General features: G+C 45.5%; 1 protein-coding gene across 5 annotated transcripts in view; it reads right to left on the reverse strand.

Moving 5' to 3' along the window:
- Window positions 1-21,074, reverse strand: part of mical3a (microtubule associated monooxygenase, calponin and LIM domain containing 3a) — a 301,509-nt gene that overhangs the window by 223,041 nt on the left and 57,394 nt on the right. For all 5 annotated transcript variants that reach the window (XM_078568426.1, XM_078568423.1, XM_078568427.1 and 2 more), the window contains exons 8-11: window positions 10,682-10,808; window positions 9,937-10,027; window positions 6,023-6,170; window positions 987-1,180 (exon numbers count right to left, since the gene is read on the reverse strand). In XM_078568426.1, coding sequence (XP_078424552.1) covers window positions 987-1,180; window positions 6,023-6,170; window positions 9,937-10,027; window positions 10,682-10,808 — 560 coding nt within the window. The remainder of the gene's footprint in view (window positions 1-986; window positions 1,181-6,022; window positions 6,171-9,936; window positions 10,028-10,681; window positions 10,809-21,074) is intronic.

Raw genomic sequence — 21,074 nt, forward strand, 5'->3', positions numbered from 1 at the left:
GGTTCTAGACTCCTCAAGCAGGGGAAACATCTTACCTGCATCTACCCTACCTATTCCTTTAAGTATGATGATGGAGAGTAGACTGATGGGGTGGTAATTGGCCAGGTTGGATTTGTCCTGCTTTTTGTGTACAGGACATACCTGGGCAATTTTCCACATAGCTGGGTAGATGCCAGTGTTGCAGCTGTACTGAAACAGCTTGGTTAGGGGCGCAGTAAGTTTTGGAGTACAAGTCTTCAGTACTATTACTGGAATATTTTCAGGGTCCATAGCCTTTGCACTATCCAGTGCCTTCAGCCGTTTCTTGACATCACATGGAGTGAGTCGAATTGGCTGAAGACTGGCATCTGTGAGGCTGGGGACCTCCGGAGGAGGCCGAGATGGATCATCCACTTGGCACTTCTCGCTGAAGATTGTAACAAATGCTTCAGCCTTATCTCTTGCACTGATGTGCTGGGCTCCTCCATTATTGAGAAAGGGATCTTTTCAGTTGGTTCCCGACCACCTGCCCCACCTCCATTAAAACTGGAAATGATTGGGTTTGAGCCAGTTTGGGATTGGTTATAAGATTTTTAATATTTCGACATCCCAACAAACCCTCACTGTTTGAGGAAGGTAAAGTTACACCTGTGGTTCTAAAAGTTCTCATTAAGTGCCCCAGTAGTTGCCAAGAACCCACAAATACTGGTAAAATTCACATTTCCGATGGTTGAACTGCCAGCTGTCACTTAGACATGAGCAATGGACAGTCTGGCGAGGGTCTCTTCAGCCAGTGATACTCAACAAGGAATGTGGCGTGCAAACACAAGTCCAAAGACAGGACTGGTGAGCAGAGCACTGACTGGCTTCACCAAGTGAGTCCATCAGTTGAGTCAGTCCAATTCCCCACTGACAGCTCTCAGTGCTCACTGGGACAATACACAGCCTCCGATTGTAAATCATTTAACTTTAAAAAAAACTATCGCCGCTGTATGTTAGCTGCTCACCCTCTGGAGCTGTGTCCTTGAGCATTTCATAGAACTGTGACAGGTACATGACCATACTCAGTTTGTCTGGTTCACCCACCGCTGCCATTTCCTTTCCTGTCATTATGGGGGAAATTCCAAACTCCCGCTCAGCAACGTCAAACGCCATTTGGTTATTCCTCTCCACATCCTTCTCATTCATTTGATCAAAGTCTCTGCAGGTGGACAGGAAATAACACAGTTACATTCAACAACTACACCCAGCAATGTGAGGGCAGTCTGTACATAAAAAGGAACACTCCCATTTTAACCATCAATCATTTCCAGGGCAGGTACAGCCTCCAGGCCTGTCACCCCTGTAGCTGGTAAAATTACTGTCTCCGTAATGACAATTAGAGCTAAACACATTTATCTCTATTTGTGCAGCTAGTTTGTGCGAAGCATCAACAATTTCAGATAAAGATACTGACATTTTTATTTTACGCCTATTTGTAGGAACTTTATTCACTGTCTGTTTCTTTCTGTCCCACTCTGTTTGTCTTTACCCAAATCTCTATGCTTCTCTATTGCCTCGACTTTCCTCTTTAGATTTCTAACTCTCGCTTCACCTGACCCCTCCCTTCTTTTAATTTAAAGCCCTATCCTCACCTACCAACAACCTCTGCCAACCATGATACACATTACAGTCATAGCTTCACCGCACCCTCACATACGTGTAAGAACCATATCTTCAAGAACTATATTTTCTTTTAAAATTTGGAAGGACATTGCAATATATGGACACTTGGGAACTGACATGGATTTTTTTTTTAAAAAGGTCTTAAGTTCACCTTGGGCTGTGAGCAAGCATGTCTTTCCTTAGAAATCACATGACTTCACCTAACTGACCAGCATGGCCCTTGAGGAGGAGAGTTATTTGCCTATTTGAACTGCAATTACTTGAATTGATGGGGAAAAAAACTGCTTTAAAGGCAAAGGCCCTAGCAGTTTACTGGAAATAACCTGACAGAGATGAGTTATGTTTTGAACTTGTTTTTTTGAACTCTTGGGAATGAGCTCAGAACAGGAAAAGCTGCCCAGCTCATACTCTCCTTGCCTTGCTTGAAATACAATATGGCTATCAGTATCCAGCTAGGAATCCTCATTTCAGTGTATTAGGAAACTTGCAAGACTGAGACAAGAAGGATTGATCCAGCTCTATTCTCCTCCATGCTAAAGCTCCATTGGTGAGACCCTCCAGACATCTAAGCTAGCGACCCATCCTCACACGAGGGAGCAACAGATTGACAGCATCAAAACCCTGTCAACTTTATCCATAAGACCATAATACATAGGAGCAGAAATTAGGCCATTCGGCCAATCGAGTCTGCTCCGCCATTCAATCATGGCTGATAAGTTTATCAAACCCATTCTCCCGCCTTCTCCCCGTAACCTTTGATCCCCTTACCAATCAAGAACCTATCTATCTCGGTCTTAAATACACTCAATGACCTGGCCTCCACAGCCTTCTGTGGCAATGAATTCAATAGATTCACCACTCTCTGGCTAAAGAAGTTTCTCCTTTTTATAAGGATTTTTTCTTCAACTGCCCATCTCTGCAGAAACCATATTTGTTTGCCTTTTGTTTGTGTGTGTGTTTGCTGGGGAATTTCAAATGGAATAGATAGCTACACTTCCAGATTACAAATTGTGCATTAACCAGTTCTTGCAACTTGTTTGTAAAAAGAAGTTTTGTTTTATAATAAATCAATCATTCTGAGTTTATTGAAAAAAGCCTGGTTAAAGTCTCTTTTATTCTGGGTCTAACAGGTAAATAATTGGCCATTTTGGTGACTGAATTACACTTTTACACTAATGGTACGACATGTGGAGTAGTGGGGCTAGAGAAACTGTGCACTCCTCCCATCCCGGTCGTAACATACGTAATACTAATGCAAACCTCACACCCACATCTCACATCTTGCATATGCTGTCAGCTATTCAACCACGAAAGCCACATCACCTCAAACCCACTGACTGACACACTTGCCTCCCTCCTGCAGGATAAGGTAGTGCACAACCAGAGGCAGCAGGAGCTAACTGGTAGACAAGCATGGCTGCACGTCTTCAGTCACGACACAGCAGGACATGTTCCTCATTAGTGCAGCTATGACTGAAGCTGAAGCCACTGAAGCTGATGGTTTGCTCATACTGAATCCTCCTTCTCATACTCCAGTTCCCCTTCATCTCACAATCTCTTCTGATTTACAAGCTACAGGTGGTCTAAGCATGCAGCTCTTAATTGCCCCGTCACCACATTGTAACCCCACCCTTGTACCATTTACCTTTCAGATGCCCCCAGAAATGCCACCCAGCTAGGCAGTGGTGCAGGACTGTGAATTGCAAGAGGAAGAGACTGATGATGATGAAACACCAGCACCTGATCTCACACACTCAGCCACCAGCGCAGGCATGGCCCGTACATTCAAGGGAGGTAGAATTTGTGCTGAGCGAGGCCTGGCATAAGTGGCATGAAACCAGGACAGGGGAAAGGGTAGCATAGGTGCCAGCTCACCAGAAGGTGAAGTTGCACATGAATTCTGCTGCAGAAGACTTTGATGGAGCGGTGTACAGGAAAAGACAGATGGGTATGCATGCAGAAGGTCTTGGTGCATTGGCAGGCCTGCCAGAAAGCTTGTGGTCACAGTCAAGTAGCATGGAGGAGACTGGCACCTTGTCCAGAGCTTGAAATTCATCCTTTCCAACAAAGAAGCTGTGGCCAACTCCATTAGCACAGCTGTGGAACTGATCAGAAGGCAGTGTGGAATGACACAGACACTGCAGCACAGGCAAAAAGCACCCAATGTCTGACTGCTGCACTGGAGACTCAGACTGAACTCATAGAAGCTTAGTTTGCCATTACATCACAGCTGAGGGTAACAGTGTATGCAGTCTCTCACAGTAGTGCAGGAATATTGAGATTGCAGTGGGTTACAAGCAATGCAAACTCTCACAGCAGTGTAGCAATACTGCATTGGTGAGCGTACCAGGAAATGCAGTCTCACAGCAGTGCAGCAAAACTGCGACTGCTGAATGTACTGGGAGAATGCAGTCTCTCAAAGCAGTGCAGCAATAATGCAATTGCTGAGGTTAACGGAGAATGCAGTTCCTCACAGCAGTGCAGCAATAATGGGATTGTCTAGGGTACCAGGGAATGGAGTCTCCTACAGCAGTGCAGGAATAATGCGATAGATGAGGGTATCAGGGGAATGCTGTCTCTTCACAGCAGTGTAGCAATACTGCGATTGCTGGGGGTGCCAAGGGATGCAGCCTCTCAGATCAGTGCAGCAATATTGCAATTGCTGAGGGCACTGGGGAATGCAGTCTCTCAGAGAAGTGCAGCAATACTGGAATTGCTGAGGATACCGAGCAATGCAGTCCCTCACAGCAGTGCAGCAATAATGGGATTGCTGAGGGTACTGGGGGAATGCAGCCTCTCAGACAGTGCAGCAATAGTGTGATTGCTAAGGGTACCGGGCAATGCAGTCTCGGACAGCAGTGCAGCAATACTGTGATTGCTGAGGGTACCAGGGAATGCACACTCTCACAACAGCGCAGCAATAATGGGATTGCCAAGGGTGCCGGGGGAATGCAATCTCTCACAGCAGTGCAGCAAAATTGCGGTTGCTGAGGGTACCGGGGAAGTGCAGTGTCTCAGAACAGTGCAACAATACTGCGATTGCTGAGAGTACCAAGGAATGCAGTCCCTCACAGCAGTGCAGCAATAATGCCATTGCTGGGGGTACCAGGGAATGCAGTCTCTCAGAGCAGTGCAGCAATACTGGGACTGCTGAAGGTGCTGGGAAATGCAGCCTCTCACGGCAGTGCAGCAAAAATGTGATTCCTAAGAGCATCGGGGAATGCAGTCTCTCAGCAGTGCAGCAATACTGCGATTGCTGAGGGTACCAAGGAATGCAGTCTCTCACAGCAGCGCAGTAATACTGCAATTGCTGAGGTTTACCAGGGAATGCAGTCTCTCACAGCAGTGCAGCAACACTGCAATTGTTGAGGGTACTGGGGACAGCAGTCTCTGGGAGCTGTGCAGCAATACGGCGATTGCTGAGAGTAACAGGGATTGCCGTATCTCGGAGCAGTGCAGCAAAACTGCGGTTGCCGAGGGTACCCCGGAATGGAGTCTCTCACAGCAGTGCAGCAATAATGGGATTGCTGAGGGTACCGGGGGAATGCAGTCTCTCCCAGCAACGCAGCAATACTGCAATTGCTGAGGTTACCAGAGAATGCAGTCTCTCAGGTCTGTGTAGCAAAACAACGATTGCTCAGGGTGCCAGGGAATTCAGATTCTCAGAGCAGTGCAACAATATTGCAATTGTTGAGGGTACCAGGGAATGGCATATCTCAGAGCTATAATGTGGCAATAATGCGTTCACCGAGGGTATGGGGGAATGCAATCTCTCACAGCAGTGCAGCAATACTTCGATTGCTGAGGGTATGGGGGAATGCAGTCTCTCACAGCAGTGCAGCAATGCTGGGTTTGCTGGGGCACCACCCTGCGTTAGTGGATCTGTCAGAATTTTCCAGGACTCTTGGACACGGGTTTGGAAGCAGGGGATGGGGCCAAGAACATGAGGGAAAACCAAGTTGGAATGGGTCCTCAACTTGTTCCCATCTCTGGATGAATTTCCTAGAATTGGGCTGTGAATGGAATCGATAACCACTTGATCACGGGAGATAGGCAGATAATTGAGACAGTTAAGGCTCAAGTAGCAACCATTTAGCTGGAGGGGTACAAGTTGCTTGGTTAAAAGCAAAACATTGCGGATGCTGGAAATCTGAAACAAAAACAGAAACTACTGGAAAAGTTCAGCAGGTCTAGCAGTAAATGTGGATAAAGAAACAGAGTTAACGTTTCAAGTCTATATGACCCTTCTTCAGAGCTAAAGGCTTTTAAAGCTTTAGTTCTGAAGAAGGGTCAAGTTGCTCGGTGTTGCATTCTGTGAAGGAAATCAACTGGGAATTTTTTCCGTTTCTTCTCGAAAGTTTGGGTACGTTGGACTCACATCAGGTCCGGCCGGTAATGGTGGATGATGGCCGAAAGTGCCAGACCGCTCTTCCACGACGTGGTCAGGTCGATCACATTGACATTCTTATAACCCTGAGTCTGCTTCTGGCACCAGGCGAGTAGTTTATTTGATCGAGCCAAGGAGTCTGTAAAAACAAAAAGGACAGGAATTAGTGTGGAAAGAGGAGAGCGGGTACAGGATTAGAGGGGGCATATGGGATTATGTGAGCAGATACGGGTTTAGAGGAGCGGATACGGGATTAGGGGAGTGGATACAGGATTGGAGAGTGGATACTCAGTGGAGCACATACGGGATTATAGGAGCAGATTTTTAAAATTCATTTATGGGACGTGAGTGTCGCTGGCTGGGCCAGCATCTATTGCTGATACTTAATTGCCCTTGAGAAGGTGGTGGTGAGCTGCCTTTTTGAACCGCTGCAGTCCATGTGGGGTAGATACATCCACTGTGCAGTTAGGGAGGGAGTTCCAGGATTTTGACCCAGTGACAGTGAAGGAACGGTGATATATTTCCAAGTCAGGATGGTGAGTGACTTGGAGGGGAACTTCCAGGTGGTGGTGTTCCCATCTATCTGCTGCCCTTGTCCTTCTAGATGGTAGTGGTCGTGGGTTTGGAAGGTGCAGTCTAAGGGGCCTCGGTGAATTCCTGCAGTGCAGCTTGTAGATGGTACACACTGCTGCCACTGTGCGTTGGTGGTGGAGGGAGTGAATGTTTGTGGATGGGGTGCCAAATAAGCGGGCTGCTTTTTCCTGGATGGTGTCAAATTTCTTGAGTGTTGTGGGAGCTGCAATCACCCAGGCAAGTGGGGAGTATTCCATCACACTCCTGATTTGTGCCTTGGAGATGGTGGACAGGCTTTGGGGAGTCAGGAGGTAAGTTACTCAACGCAGGATTCCCAGCCTCTGACCTGCTCTTGTAGCCACAGTATTTATATGGCTAGTCCAGTTCAGTTTCTGGTCAATGGTAACATGGGCTGCTTCAGTATCTGAGGAGTTACGAATGCTGTTGAACATTGTGCAATCATGAGCGAACCTCTGACCTTATGATGGAAGGAAGATCATTGATGAAGCAGCTGAAGATAGTTGGACCGAGGACACTACCCTGAGTAACTCCTGCAGTGATGTCCTGGAATTGAGATGCTTGACCTCCAACAACCACACCCATCTTCCTTTGTGCTAGGCATGATTCTAACTAATGGAAAGTTTTCCCTGATTCCCATTGACTCCTGTTTTGCTAAGGCTCCTTGATGCCACACTGCTTAGCAATAACCTGCTTACTGATGCTCAGTTTGGGTTCTGCCAGGGCCACTCAGCTCCTGATCTCATTACAGTCTTGGTTCAAACATGGACAAAAGAGCTAAACGCCAGAGGTGAGGTGAGAGTGACTGCACTTGACATAATTGAGGCATTTCAATTATGGCAATTCAACAACGTTCTGTTGAAGGGTCATTCGGACTCGAAACGTTAACTGTGTTCCTCTCCGCAGATGCTGCCAGACCTGCTGAGTTTTTCCAGGTATTTTTGTTTCTGCTTGATAGCACTGTTGATGGCTCCTTCCATCACTTTACTGATGATGGAAAGTAGACTGATGGGGTGGTAACTGGCCGAGTTGGATTTGTCCTGCTTTTTGTGTACAGGACATACCTGGGCAATTTTCCACATTGCTGGTTAGATGCCAGTGCTGTAGCTGTTTTGGATCAGCTTGGCTAGGGGCGTGGCAAGTTCTGGAACACAAGTCTTCAGTAGTATTCAGTACCAGTTCCGAGGAAGAGTCATACAGACTCAAAACGTTAACTCCATTTCTCTCTCCGCAGATACTGTCAGACCTGCTGAGTTTTCCAGCATTTTCTGTTTTTATTTCTTCAGTACTATTGTTGGAATATTGTCAGGGACCAGAGCCTTTGCAGTATCCAGTGCCTTCAGCCGTTTCTTGATATCATGTGGACATTGGATTCGGGATTACAGGAGCAGATATGGGATTGGGCGAATGGATAACGGATTAGGAGAGCAGATACAGGATTAAGGGAGTGGATACAGGACTAGGGGAACAGGCGCAGGACATGGGGAACAGGCGCAGGACCAGGGGAACAGGCGCAGGACCAGGGGAACAGGCGCAGGACTAGGGGAACAGGCGCAGGACCAGGGGAACAGGCGCAGGACCAGGGGAACAGGCGCAGGACCAGGGGAACAGGCGCAGGACTAGGAGAACAGGCGCAGGACTAGGAGAACAGGCGCAGGACATGGGGAACAGGCGCAGGACATGGGGAACAGGCGCAGGACTAGGGGAACAGGCGCAGGACTAGGAGAACAGGCGCAGAACTAGGGAAACAGGCGCAGGATTAGGGGAACAGGCGCAGGATTAGGGGAACAGGCGCAGGATTAGGGGAACCGGCGCAGGATTAGGGGAACCGGCGCAGGATTAGGGGAACCGGCGCAGGATTAGGGGAACTGGCGCAGGACTAGGGGAACCGGCGCAGGATTAGGGGAACCGGCGCAGGATTAGGGGAACCGGCGCAGGATTAGGAGAGTGGATATGGGATTAAAGGAATAGATACGTGATTAGAGGAGTGGATATGCGATTAGGGACAGGATTAGAGGAGTGGACGCAGGATTAGGGACGATACTGGGGGAGTGGGTGTGGTGGGATACGTGCGGTTAGGAAGGTCGGGATTGTGGTAGGACAGTCATGTTGGGTCAGGCGGGAGGGTAGTTGGGTGGGTTCAGGCGAATAATTGCATCAGGTTGTAATCAGGTGGGGGGTATTTGGGTCCTGGGAGTGATAGTGCTAGAGAGGGTTGGGTAGGGCAGTGGTTGTCAGGTCAGGAGGGCAGGAGGTGGGAGAGAACCATGTTGGGTTGGGGGTTAGTCAGGTCAGGAAAGTGAGAATTGTGTCTGGGTGGTGGCAGGAGAAAGATGTCAGATTGGAGGGTGGTGTGGCTGCCAGGTCGAGGGGGTGGTGGGGGAGAGATGAGTCAGGTTGGGGTAGGCGACATGGGGATGGCGGGTCAGGAGGGGTGGTTGGGTCAGGTTGGGTGGCGGTGGTGGTGGTGGGAGAGACTGAGTTCAGGGGTGGGGTTGTAATCGAGTCGGTGGGGATGGCGGGAGAGAATCGTGTTGGATTGGGCTGTTAGTTGGATTGGGGTAATTGGGTCGGAGGCTGGTGATGGCTGGGAGTGTCAGGTCGGATCGTTTGTCAGTTTGAGAGGTTTCGTCAGGTCGGGGGTCGTGGCGGAAGAGAGTGTTGGGTCTGGGAGTGGTTGGGTGTCGGTGGGGGATGGGTACACAGTTCAGTTAGGTTGGTTAATCACTGTGTTAGATCAGGTTAACTAGTGTAACATTCCTCCGTAAGCATTCATGTATCTGACCTGAGTCTCTGACACTGAGCTCCCAGCAATTACAGAGCATGTGTCTGCGTCAGGACTTCCAGAGAGTCCCAACACCCAACACAGCTTTAAAACCAGATTTCATTGCTCTGGACATTGACCAGAATCTTCCAATGTCTCCCTTGTTCTTCCTACCAAAATGAATCATTTCACACTTCTCCCCATTGAACTTCAACTGTATTCTCTCTGTCCTCTCCACCAGCTAGCCTGTGTCCTTTTGAAGTTCTACACTGTTCTCCTCGCGGTTCACAATTTGTCCAAATTTCATATCATCCTCAAATTTTAAAATCATGCCCCATACACCAAGGTCTAAGGCATCAATATATGTCAGGAGAAGCAGCAGTGACCCCTGGGGAACTCCTCTACAAAACTTCCTCCAGCCCAAAAAACATCCATTAACGATCACTCCCTGTTTCCTGTCACTCAGCCAATTCCGTATCCACGTTGTTACTGTCCCTTTTATTTCATGATTTATTATTCCTTTATTTCATACCCTGCTTTGTTTGCTCACCAGGCTGTTTAAACTTTGGCGATTTAGGAATAGCAGCAGTTTCGCATCCTGGGAAGTCTTTTTGCTCTCCAGTATTATACAAGTGCCGGACCTAGTAACAGCAAAGAGACAGTGAGAGCTGCAGCACCTCAAAAGCTTTTACAGAGGTCAAATAAAACACCGTGTCCCACAACATTATTAACACTTATTATCCACGATGAGCAAAGCAGAATGCCAGGGACTGCGAGATGCCTGAGGCCATGATACGGGGCTGGGTTGCTAGCCATGCGTGTCTCATCATGGAGATTATGATTGGGAGGCTGATTTTTAAATTTAACAGCGCGGCCTGGTTTCCCAGAAACCAGGAGATGAGAGCAAAATGAAAATCGGAGTAGTTGACTTTTTAAACCATTGCTCTTGGGCTGAGACAAAGAGAGGAGCTTCCCCCAAATGCCTCAAACAAAGCTTCAGCCAAAAGCAGCCACTCACCAGGGTTACAATTAGCAACCGGGGTATCCTCAAGTCCCAGACCCTGATCTCCCCCCAAGCTGCCCCCACAGACCTCAACTTCCCTCTAGACCCCGACCTCCCCCCAGACTCCGACCTCCCCCCAAGCCCCAAATCTTCCCCAAACCACAAATCTCCCCCCAGATCCCGACCTCACCCCGGGCCCCAACCCCCAAGCCACAAATCTCTCCCCAAATCTGCCCCCAGACCTCGACCTCCCCCCAGACCCTGACCTCCCCCCCGAACACAAATTACTGACCTGATTTTGATCCAGGACATGGATATTGACCTTGGGGTAACGAGTGACAGGGTCAATGCTGTACAGGTTGAAGTTCTTGCTGATGTTCTGTGGTGTGGTCTGAGGCAGTAATCTGTAAATGCTCTCCCTGGTTTTGAGTTAAAAAGAAACACTTGTATTTATTTACCACTTCTCACAACCACTGGATATCTTCAAGCACTTTACAGCCAGTTAAGTATTTTTCAAGTGTAGTAATGCAGGAAAAATGGCAGCCAAGCTCCCACAAACAACAATGTGATAATGACCAAATAATTTGTTATTTATTGAAGTTGAATGAGGGATAAATATTGGTCAGGACACCAGGGATAAGTCCTTCCGGGCTTAACATTGAGTTCAACTAGTTCAGACCATGACCTCTCTCTTCCATCCCCATCCCCTTGTTTTTAATCTCCTTTTTTCTACATTCATTTTTGCTTTTTATCCACTTATTTTTATTTGTATTCATTCATCCATGGTTGTATCCCCCCCTTCTATTCCATTTTCTATCCTTTTTTTCCCCACCACCACCCCTCCCTCCATCCCATCCCCTACAGGGCCGTCTGTTACTTGTTCCATGTTGTTCTTTCACACGATGCTATCCTTGTTCTGGTAGTATCACATTCTGCTTTCTTACCTTTATAGCACTATTAGCACCTTTTTTTAGCCCTTATCACTCCCTTTGTCCTTTAGTTCATGACATCTTTGTCAATCCTTCCTTTGTCCCCACCTATCACTGGCCTTCTATCCAGCTTCGCCTGCCCCATCCCCTTAAACAGTATAAATTTCATCACATTTCCACTTCTCTCCAGCTCTGGAGAAGGGTCATACAGACTCCGTTTCTCTCTCCATAGGTGCTGTTAGACCTGAGTTTTTCCAGTAGTTTCTGTTTTTGTTTCAGATTTCCAGCATCCGCAGTATTTTGCTTTTACGAGGGATAATTCGTCTGCTCTTCTTCAAAATAGTGCTATGGGATCTTTAACAGCTACCCAAGCAGGCAGATGGGGCCTCAGTTTAACTGAAAGGCAGCACCCCCAGCAGTGCAGCACTCAGTCAGTTCTACACTGGATTATCAGCCTTGTTTTTTGTGCTCAAGACCTGGAGTGGGACTTGAGCCTGGGAACCTGTTACAAACTCAGAGGTGAAAGTTCTACCCACTGAGCCACATATAACACCGTAGCCATGGGCTGCACATCGCCTGTTATGAAAACAGGATTTAAAGTCATCATCGCCCACACTGGGAATTCAAACATTCAGGATACCTGCTGGTACCTCATTAAAATGATTCTGCCAGGCAGATGGCAATAGCATGCTGTTCATTGGCTACATATCTTTTTGGAAACTGAGCCTCTCTGACACCACTTGATAATAGCCTGCACGTAGTCTCCCTGTTCTCTGTGTTAGCTAGTTCATCAAGAATTTGCCAGCTAACATCATCATGAAGGGAACTGATTGTCTGAAAGTGGCCTCCCAGTCAGAAAAGCATGGAAGCATTGAACAAGGTCCAAATGTCTCTTTCAACCAATTGAAATAGTTGGTCCAGCACTCTGCATTTATTCACTCAACATTCCAGGTCTATCTGGAGAGAGGAATGAGATCTTGTCAAGGGAACTTAGAAAGCCACTGATCAATTATCTTTCCCTACAAGAAACCCAACCAGTACTGGCATGTAGATCCACATGAGAATATGTCAGTACTCCAGAAAATTGGGTATAGCTCCATCCCAGGCTGGGCTGACTCCCCAAGCTGAAGACAGTCTGCTGGCAGACAGTTCACTGTTCTCCACTAGAATTTGTGAGAGAGCTGACCATCGTGAATGTTTGCAAGAGCCTGATGGAGACATGGCCGTTATCACTTTACCAATTTCAACAGCCACCATTACATGTGCAGCTCTCAAATGGAGAATGAGCCAGTGGGCTGGGCTGGGCCTCTGACAGTCATATTGTCTACAATGCCAAATGATCAATAGTATGGCTTGGCTGACACAGGTATCAACACTGGATAAAATGAGTGAGTTATTCACAACCAAAGTGGACCATCAGAATGTTACTTCCAGACCTGATGCCTCCAATCCAACACATAGGAAGAGAGTTGTTTTGATGTTCTGTCTGAATAATAACGCCACCAGAAAGAATTCAACATTTTCCCCTGTGGAAGATCACTTATCCAAGACCCAACAGCACCCAACATATGCTCACTCTGGACGGGACCCTCGCCCGGGACGGGAGCCTTACCCAGAGATGATTCTCACTGGGATGGGACCTTCATCTGGGACAGCTTTCTCACCCGGAACGGGGCCCTGACCAATCAGCCTCATATCAGTACCCAAGTATTCCTCTCCTCTCCTTTCATTCCCGGCACTAAATTTCACCATCTCCTTCTCCTCAAACTCACACAACTTTCACTTACCCACACTCACAGCTGACACACTCCATACTAACTATTCTACCAGGACAGCAATCCCTCACAGCTGTCACTATCACACTCTTCTTTATTGTAGGCTGTATGCAGGAATGGGGCCCACCAATACACCCTCTCATCCCTGCATGAAGACGCCACATTTAGCAGAGCCAGGGGCAGTCCCAGATTACCTGGAAACACTGGGGATGCTGTTATGTAGGATTCCTTCACAACTGTTAGAATACTGATTACTGCTGGTTGTCCATTTTACCATCAGCACCTGCCTTTGTACAGCAAGTTAAAATGCTCTTAAAGCTGAGCTGGCAGATAGCAAATTGTATTTAGGAACAAGCAGCAAGGACTCTTAGAAGTGAGGGAGTTCATACATTCCCGTCGCAAATGGTGGTGGACATTTAAACAACTCACTGGAGGAGGCGGCTCCACAATTATCCCCATCCTCAATGCCCAGCACATAGTGCAAAAGATAAGGCTGAAGTATTTGCAATGATCTTCAGCTAGAAGTGCTGAGTGGATGATTCATCTCAGCTTCCTCTGGAGGACCCAGCATCACAGATACCAGATGCCAATTGGATTCACTCCACTTGATGTCAAGAAATGGTTGAAGGCACTGGATACTGCAAAGGCTATGGGGCCTGACAATATTACAGCAACAGTACTGAAGACTTGTGCTTCAGAACTTGTCGCGCCCCTAGCCAAGCTGTTCCAGTACAGCTACAACACTAGCATCTACCCGGCAATGTGGAAAATTGTACACAAAATGCAGGACAAGTCCAACCCGGCCAATTACAGCCCCCTCAGTCTACTCTCAATCATCAGTAAATTGATGGAAGGGGTCTTCAACAGTGCTATCAAGCAGCACTGGCTTAGCAGTAACCTGCTCACTGATACTCAGTTTGGGTTCTGCCAGAGTCACTCAGTTCCTGACCTCATTACAGCCTTGGTTTGAACAAGACAAAAGAACTGAACTCCCATGGTGAGGTGAGAGTGACTGCTCTTGACATCAAGGCAGCATTTAACAGAGTATGGCATCAAGGATCCCTAGCAAAATTGGAGTCAATGGGAATCTAGGGGAAAACTCTCCGCTGGTTGGAGTCATACCCAGCTAAAGGAGATGGTTGTGCTTGTTGGAGGTCAATCATCTCAGTCCTGGGACATCATTGCAGGAGTTCCTCAGGGTAGTGTCCTAGGCCCAACCATCTTCAGCTGCTTCATCAATGGCCTTCCTTCCATCATAAGGTCAGAAGTGGGGACGTTCACTGATGATTGCACAATGTTCAGCACCATTCACGGCTCCTCAGATACTGAAGCAGTCTGTGTCTAAATGAGCAAGATGGACAATATCCAGGCTTGTGCTGACAAGTGGCAAGTAACATTCACATCACACAAGTGCCAGGCAATTACCATCTCTAACAAGAGGGAATCTAACAATCGCCCCTTGACATTCAATGGCATTACCATCACTGAATCCCCCACTATCCTGGGGGTTACCACTGACCAGAAACTGAACTGGACTAGCTATATAAATACTGTGGCTACAAGAGCAGGTCAGAGGCTAGGAACCTTGCAGCGAGTAACTCACCTCCTGACTCCCCAAAGCCTGTCCACAATCTACAAGGCACAAGTCAGGAATGTGATGGAATACTCCCCACTTGCCTGGATGAGTGCAGTTTCAACAACACTCAAGAAGCCCGACACCGTCCGGGACAAAGCAGCCGCTTGATTCACTCCCTCCACCACCGACGCACAGTGGCATCAGTGTGTACCATCTACAAGATGCACTGCAGGAACTCACCAAGGCTTCTTAGCTAGCACCTTCCAAACCCACTACTATCTAGAAGGACAAGGGCAACAGGTAGATGGGAACATCATCACCTGCAAGTTCCCCTCCAAGCCACTCACCATACTGACTTGGAAATATATCTCCGTTCCTTCACTGTCACTGGGTCAAAATCCTGGAACTCCCTCCCTAACAGCACTGTGGGTGTACTTACACCACATGGACTGCAGCAATTCAAGAAGGCAACTCACCAACACCTTCTCAAGGGCAATTAGGGATGGGCAATAAATGCTGGTCTAGCCAGTGACGTTAGGGAAGAAAACAGTTAAAGAAGTTCAATTGCTAATTATTATGTTGTGTAACTAAGTACCCATTTGATTGTATAAAAGGGATAACAGCTGAAACTGGGCCCGTCTGTGGAGAGTTTTATAACCAACAATAAAACACTGTCTGAAGGAATCTGTCTTGGTTTATGTCTTCATTTCTGAACAACTATTGGAACTTAACAGTGGTAGCAGAGGATGGTTCCTGCTTGTAAGAAGATTGGAAAGTAAGCTTTCTTTGGAGAAAAGACTGTATTTGGAGTTAAATTTATAAGCAGAGTGGTTTTGAGTCACTCAAAAAAACCCCAAAAAATGGCTGAATCAAAATATAGAGTGTCGGGATATGATTGCCCACCGATGTTTTCTGAGCGTCAACCATGTGAGCAATGGAAAAATGAAGTAACTATGTGGACACGGGTCAGGTCCTTGCTGAAGGAAAAACAGGGGATGGCTTTGGCACTTTCGTTAACATACAAAAGCAAAATGAGATGTAAAGTATTTTTGGAGTTGGAGCCTGAGCATTTGGACACAGATGAAGGTTTGGAAACTTTATTAGATTTTATGGATAAGATCTATCAAAAAGATGATTAATAAGTGCTTAGGAAGCGTGGTCTGGTTTTGACAAATTTTGAAAGTTGGAGGACAGTTCCATAGAAGATTACATAATGGGATTCAGTAGACTATATGAAGATTGCATAAGTTCCGTCTAGAAATTCCCCGATCGGTGCTGGTATTCACGTTTCTAGACTGTGCCAGAGTATGGAATATGGGCAGGCTCAGAGTTCTAATGGGGGTCAAGTCTGCACAAAGACACACGCTGCTAGAACAGATGTCAGAAGCTCGAAAAAAATTCCTCGGAAAACATTCCTTTCCGGCAGCGTTCATGGCACAAATGAGCCATTGGGCGCTCAGACAGAAAATGGAGGATACAATGTTAACAGGATGGTGAAATCGTTTCGAAACAGGACACGGGCATCTGTATGAAAGGATATTTGTAACTAGAAACAATAGGGACAGAAACACCTTTGACAATTATGGCAGGAGAAAAGAATTAGGGATTTACAACAAGAATGAACCCCAGAAATGCCCAGGGTGTGGTCAGTGTCTCAGATGTGATTCAAAATACCATTATGCAATGAACTGTCCTAAATGAGATAATAAGGTGTTCGAAATTAAACACGAGACAAAAGACTCAGAAGATGGAGATATTAACCAAAGAGAGGCCATCGTATTAGTTACAAGAAATTTCAGCCCAGTGATGAATGTCTTGGTGGCAGAGTCCTTCAAATGTATGGCGCTAGATAGCGGAAGCACATCTACAGTCTGTGGAATAGACTGGTTAAAATGCTACCTGGACTCCTTAAATGATAAGGACCGGAATAAAGTTAAAGAATTTGAGAATTCCACCAGTTTTAGATTTGGAGATGATAATACCCTAAAATCTTTACAAAGGTTAGTGATTCGCTGTAAGATAGCTGGAGTCAATTATTTCATCAACGCGTTTGTAGTGTCTAGTGAAATACCGTTACTGTTGATCAGACCATCGATGAAGAAAGTGCAGATGAAGCTAGACATGGAAAATAACAAGGTCATTGTATTTGGGGAAACCTGTGGATTTACAATTTATGCAATCTGGACACTATTGTATTCCTTTAATGAAACCTAACTTTTATACTAAGGAGATTAAAGAAGTATTAGTGTCAGGGGATAGGAATTTGGAAGACAAAAAGCAAATTGTGTTAAACTTGCATCGGCAGTTTGTCCACCCTTCACAAAGATTAAAAACGTTGCTAAGGTATGCAGGAATAAGGGATGGAGAGTACGTTAAACCTATAGAGGAGATAAGCGATAGATGTCATATATGTAAGAAATACAGAAGGACACCGTCATAGCCAATAGTGAGTCTACGTTTAGCGAGGGATTTCAATGAAGTTGTGGCGATGGATTTAAATGTTTGGGCTAAAGAAAATAACTTTTATTTTACGTTTCGTGGATTTGGCCACAAGGTTTAGCCAGTCGACAATCATATACAATAAAGAAAAGAAAATAATTGTGGATCAGGTAATGGAGAAGTGGATAGGGACCGGATTGGGACCACCAGCAAAAATTCCTCACTGATAATGGCGGGGGGGGTGGCGTGGGGGTGGAGTTTGCTAACAACAAGTTCCGGGATATATGCGAAAACATGAATATAATAGTTATGAATAACGCAGCAGAAATCCCTTTTAGTAATAGAGCGTGTGAAAGGAATCACATGGTTATAGATGAAATGCTTGGTAAAATATTGGCAGACAGATCAAGCTGTAAATTAACATCGGTTCTAGCAATTCTTGTCCGTGACAAGAATTCACTGCAGATGGTTGGGGGCTACAGTCCATATCAGTTGGTTTTTGGTAGAAACCCAAAAATTCCTTCAGTCCTGAGTGATCATTCCCCCAGCCTGGGAGGGAACTACGATTAGCTCCACCTTTTCCTGAGCATTTAACTGTACGACACACGGGTAGAAGAACGTTCCTTAAAGCCGAAGTTTCAGAGAATTCAGTGAGCTCTAAGGCACACTGTACGATCATCGGAAACTATTTTCAATCAGGGAGATATGATATACTATAAAAGAGAAGGACTTAACAAGTGGAAAGGCCCAGGAAAGATTATAGATAAAGATAGTAAAACAGTCATTTTACAAAATGGGAACCAGACTATTCGGGTACACTCATCGAGGTTAATTGGTGCGGATCACAAATTTGCAGGTTCGGAAAGTGTAGGAAGGGATGAGGAACCATGTACTTCTCATACCCATATGTTGCATGATTGTGAGGACCAGGTAGCTGAAGTTGACGGGGTATCTGAAGATAGAGACAGTAATTCGGACAAAGAAGATGAGGCAATTTGTCCCAGACAACTGCCGAAAGCTGGCACTAAAGTTACGTACTTGCCAGAAAGGGCCAGTCAATGGCGGGATGCGACAATTATACGTAGAACAGGAAGGCCACTGGAAAATATAAAGACTGGTAAATGTACGAGATAAAGGACAGGAGGTTAAGCCTATGGATTGGGAACATGAAGTACAAAAATGGAAGGCATGTAACCGCAGTATCTGTTCAGACAGTGGGTCTGAGTGAACATGCCTCTAGGAAGTGATCACGAAATGAAGAACATCTATAAATGGGAGAGGGAGATCAAACAGTAACAATCTGGAGCATGATAGAAGGCAGGATAGAAGACGTAGCTTAACAAGGTCAAGGAATATGGTACAGACTGGTACTGCTACAAGAAGAAGCCCATGTGATCGAGAAGTCTTAGTAGATACAAACAAATTAGACGATTAATTAATAAAGGATACCAAACAGCAAGAACTACATAGTTGGAAAGAATTTGGGGTGTACACAGAGGTGCCAGATAAGAGACAAACAGCTCTGTCGCATAGATGGACATGCATGGAAAAGGTGCTTCCTGATGGGACTTATAAAGCTAAAGCCAGGCATGTAGCACGAGAGTTTGAAGAAATATTGGGTGACCGGGATATAAGAGTAGATTCACTTTTGGCAGGGAAAGTTATGCTGAAGATCTTTTTTGCTCTATTAGCTACAAATACTTGGGAATGTTGGGAATGTAAGTCCATTGATATTAAAGCTGTCTTTTTGCGGGGACACCAATTTCAAAGGGAAGTTTTTCTCCATCCACCAAAAGAGGCACCGAACGCAGAAGGAACACTCTGGAAGCTAAATAAGTGCATATACAGTTTAAATGATGACACTGGAGTGTCAGCTTTGACTTTTCTGCTAAAGACCTGGAGTGGGACTAGAACCTGGAACCTTGCAAATCAGAGTTGAAAGTGATGCCAACTGAGCCACAGCAAATACCAGGGGATCTAGAAAAGCAGTAGCCACAGCACTGACCACCAAGGAACCCTAAATGCCTTTTGGAAGTCCATGTAAACCACATCAACCTCATGACCCTCATCAATACTGTTACCTCATCAAAAAAACCCATCATGAGTTAACCATTATTTACCATTAACTGTGCTGGTTTTCTTTAATCCACATTTATTCAAGTGACTGTTAATTTTATCCTGGATTATCATTTATAAAAGCTTTTCCACACCAAGGTTTAACTGTTCTGTAGTTACTGGGTTTAACCTTGCACCCCTTTCAGAACAAGTGTGTAATGTTTGTAATTCTCCAGTTCTCTGGCATCACCCCCTGTATCTAAAGAGGATTGGAAGATTATCGCAAGATAAAAGCAAAATTCTGCGGATGCTGGAAATCTGAAATAAAAATAGCTGGAAAAACTCAGCAGGTCTGACAGCATCTGCGGAGAGGAATACAGTTAACGTTTCGAGTCCGTATGACTCTTCTCTAGTTACTGATGAAGAATCATACGGACTCAAAGTTAACTGTATTCCTCTCCGCAGATGCTATCAGACCCGCTGAGTTTTTCCAGCTATTTTTATTTTTGGAAGATTATAGCCTTGGTGTGTGTTGTGAGGAGGTATATACCTGTATTGTTACACTCTGTGGATAAATCTATTCCAAGTAAAAACTGGCTCTGCTTTTTTCCTTCAACTGGCTATCAGGAATAAAACATACTAATTAATTATTTCTACTCTAGTTGTTCCTTGTCCTTTTCCATAGCTAATCTAAATCTTGTGATATTGTGATCACTATTCCCTAAATGTTCCCCAACTGACGCTTAATCCACTTGGCCCACCTCATTCCCAAGATCCAGTTCCAGTAATGACTCAGTCCAGAAACTGAACAAGAAAATTGTGGTGTTTGTGTTTAATGCTTATGTTTTTTTACAAAAGGACATTTTAGTTAAAAAGATTTGTTGTATAAGTAGGGTGTGCTAAGTCCTGGATGTATTGGCCTCTGGTGGGGAATAAGGAATAAAGGAACCTTCTGTTTTTCAAACAGGAAGTTGGAGTTCAGAAGCAGGTAGCTGTGTGTGTATTCTTAATTAAGAAGTGACAAAACACTTCAAATGGCAACAAGGGTGGGATCATCATTATTAGGGGCTTTAGAAACTTTTGATCCAGCTACTATGGACTTTGTAGTTTATGTTGAGCAAATGGAATAGTTTTTCATTGCGAGTGAAATTGAAGAGAAAAAGCAGGCCTCAGTGTTTCTTAGTCATTGGAATGAAAAATTCACTTTACTGAGAAATCTCATTGTTCCTGACAAGCCAGCAGATAAAAGCCTTAAAAAGCTTGTGAACATTTTGAAAAAGCACTTTGATTCTAGACCAGCAATTATTGTCGAGAGATTCAAGTTTCAACCGAAGGGAACAGCATAAGAGTGAGTCAGTTTCCCAGTTCCTGGCTGAGTTGAGAAAATTAGCAGACCTTTGTAACTTTAAAGGTTACCTGGAAGAAGTGTTGCGTGATTGCTTGGTTTGTGGACAAAGAATTGAGAATTCAGCGTAGATTGTTAGCAGAGCAAGAGTTGACACTGGAGAAAGTGTTCGAGATTGCGCAAAGCATAGAAATAGCAAAGAAACAAGCTGGAGATTTGAAAGCGCATTCAACCAATGCCAAAGTTAAAATAGTAAAGTCAGGGTATACTCGCTTCCAAACATACATTACTGCTGTAATGGAATAGGGCATAATGCAGAAGCCTGTATGTGGAAAACTGCTGATTGTTGCTACTGTGGGGGAAAAAAGGACACATAGATACAGTGTAGATCAAAGGCTGATCACAGTACAGCAGTACCGCCAAGAAAAGGGCATCACGAGGAGCACACAGACGTCGCATTGAAAATAAACAGCCTAAAAAGATGCATTACTTGGAAATAAAATACAAAAGTAATGCAAGTCCAGATGAGACAAAGTGAAACTAACAGCGACAATGAGGAAGAGCAA

Source organism: Cetorhinus maximus, chromosome 22, assembly GCF_964194155.1.
Source record: "Cetorhinus maximus chromosome 22, sCetMax3.hap1.1, whole genome shotgun sequence".
In the NCBI taxonomy this organism is placed as follows: Eukaryota; Metazoa; Chordata; class Chondrichthyes; order Lamniformes; family Cetorhinidae; genus Cetorhinus; species Cetorhinus maximus.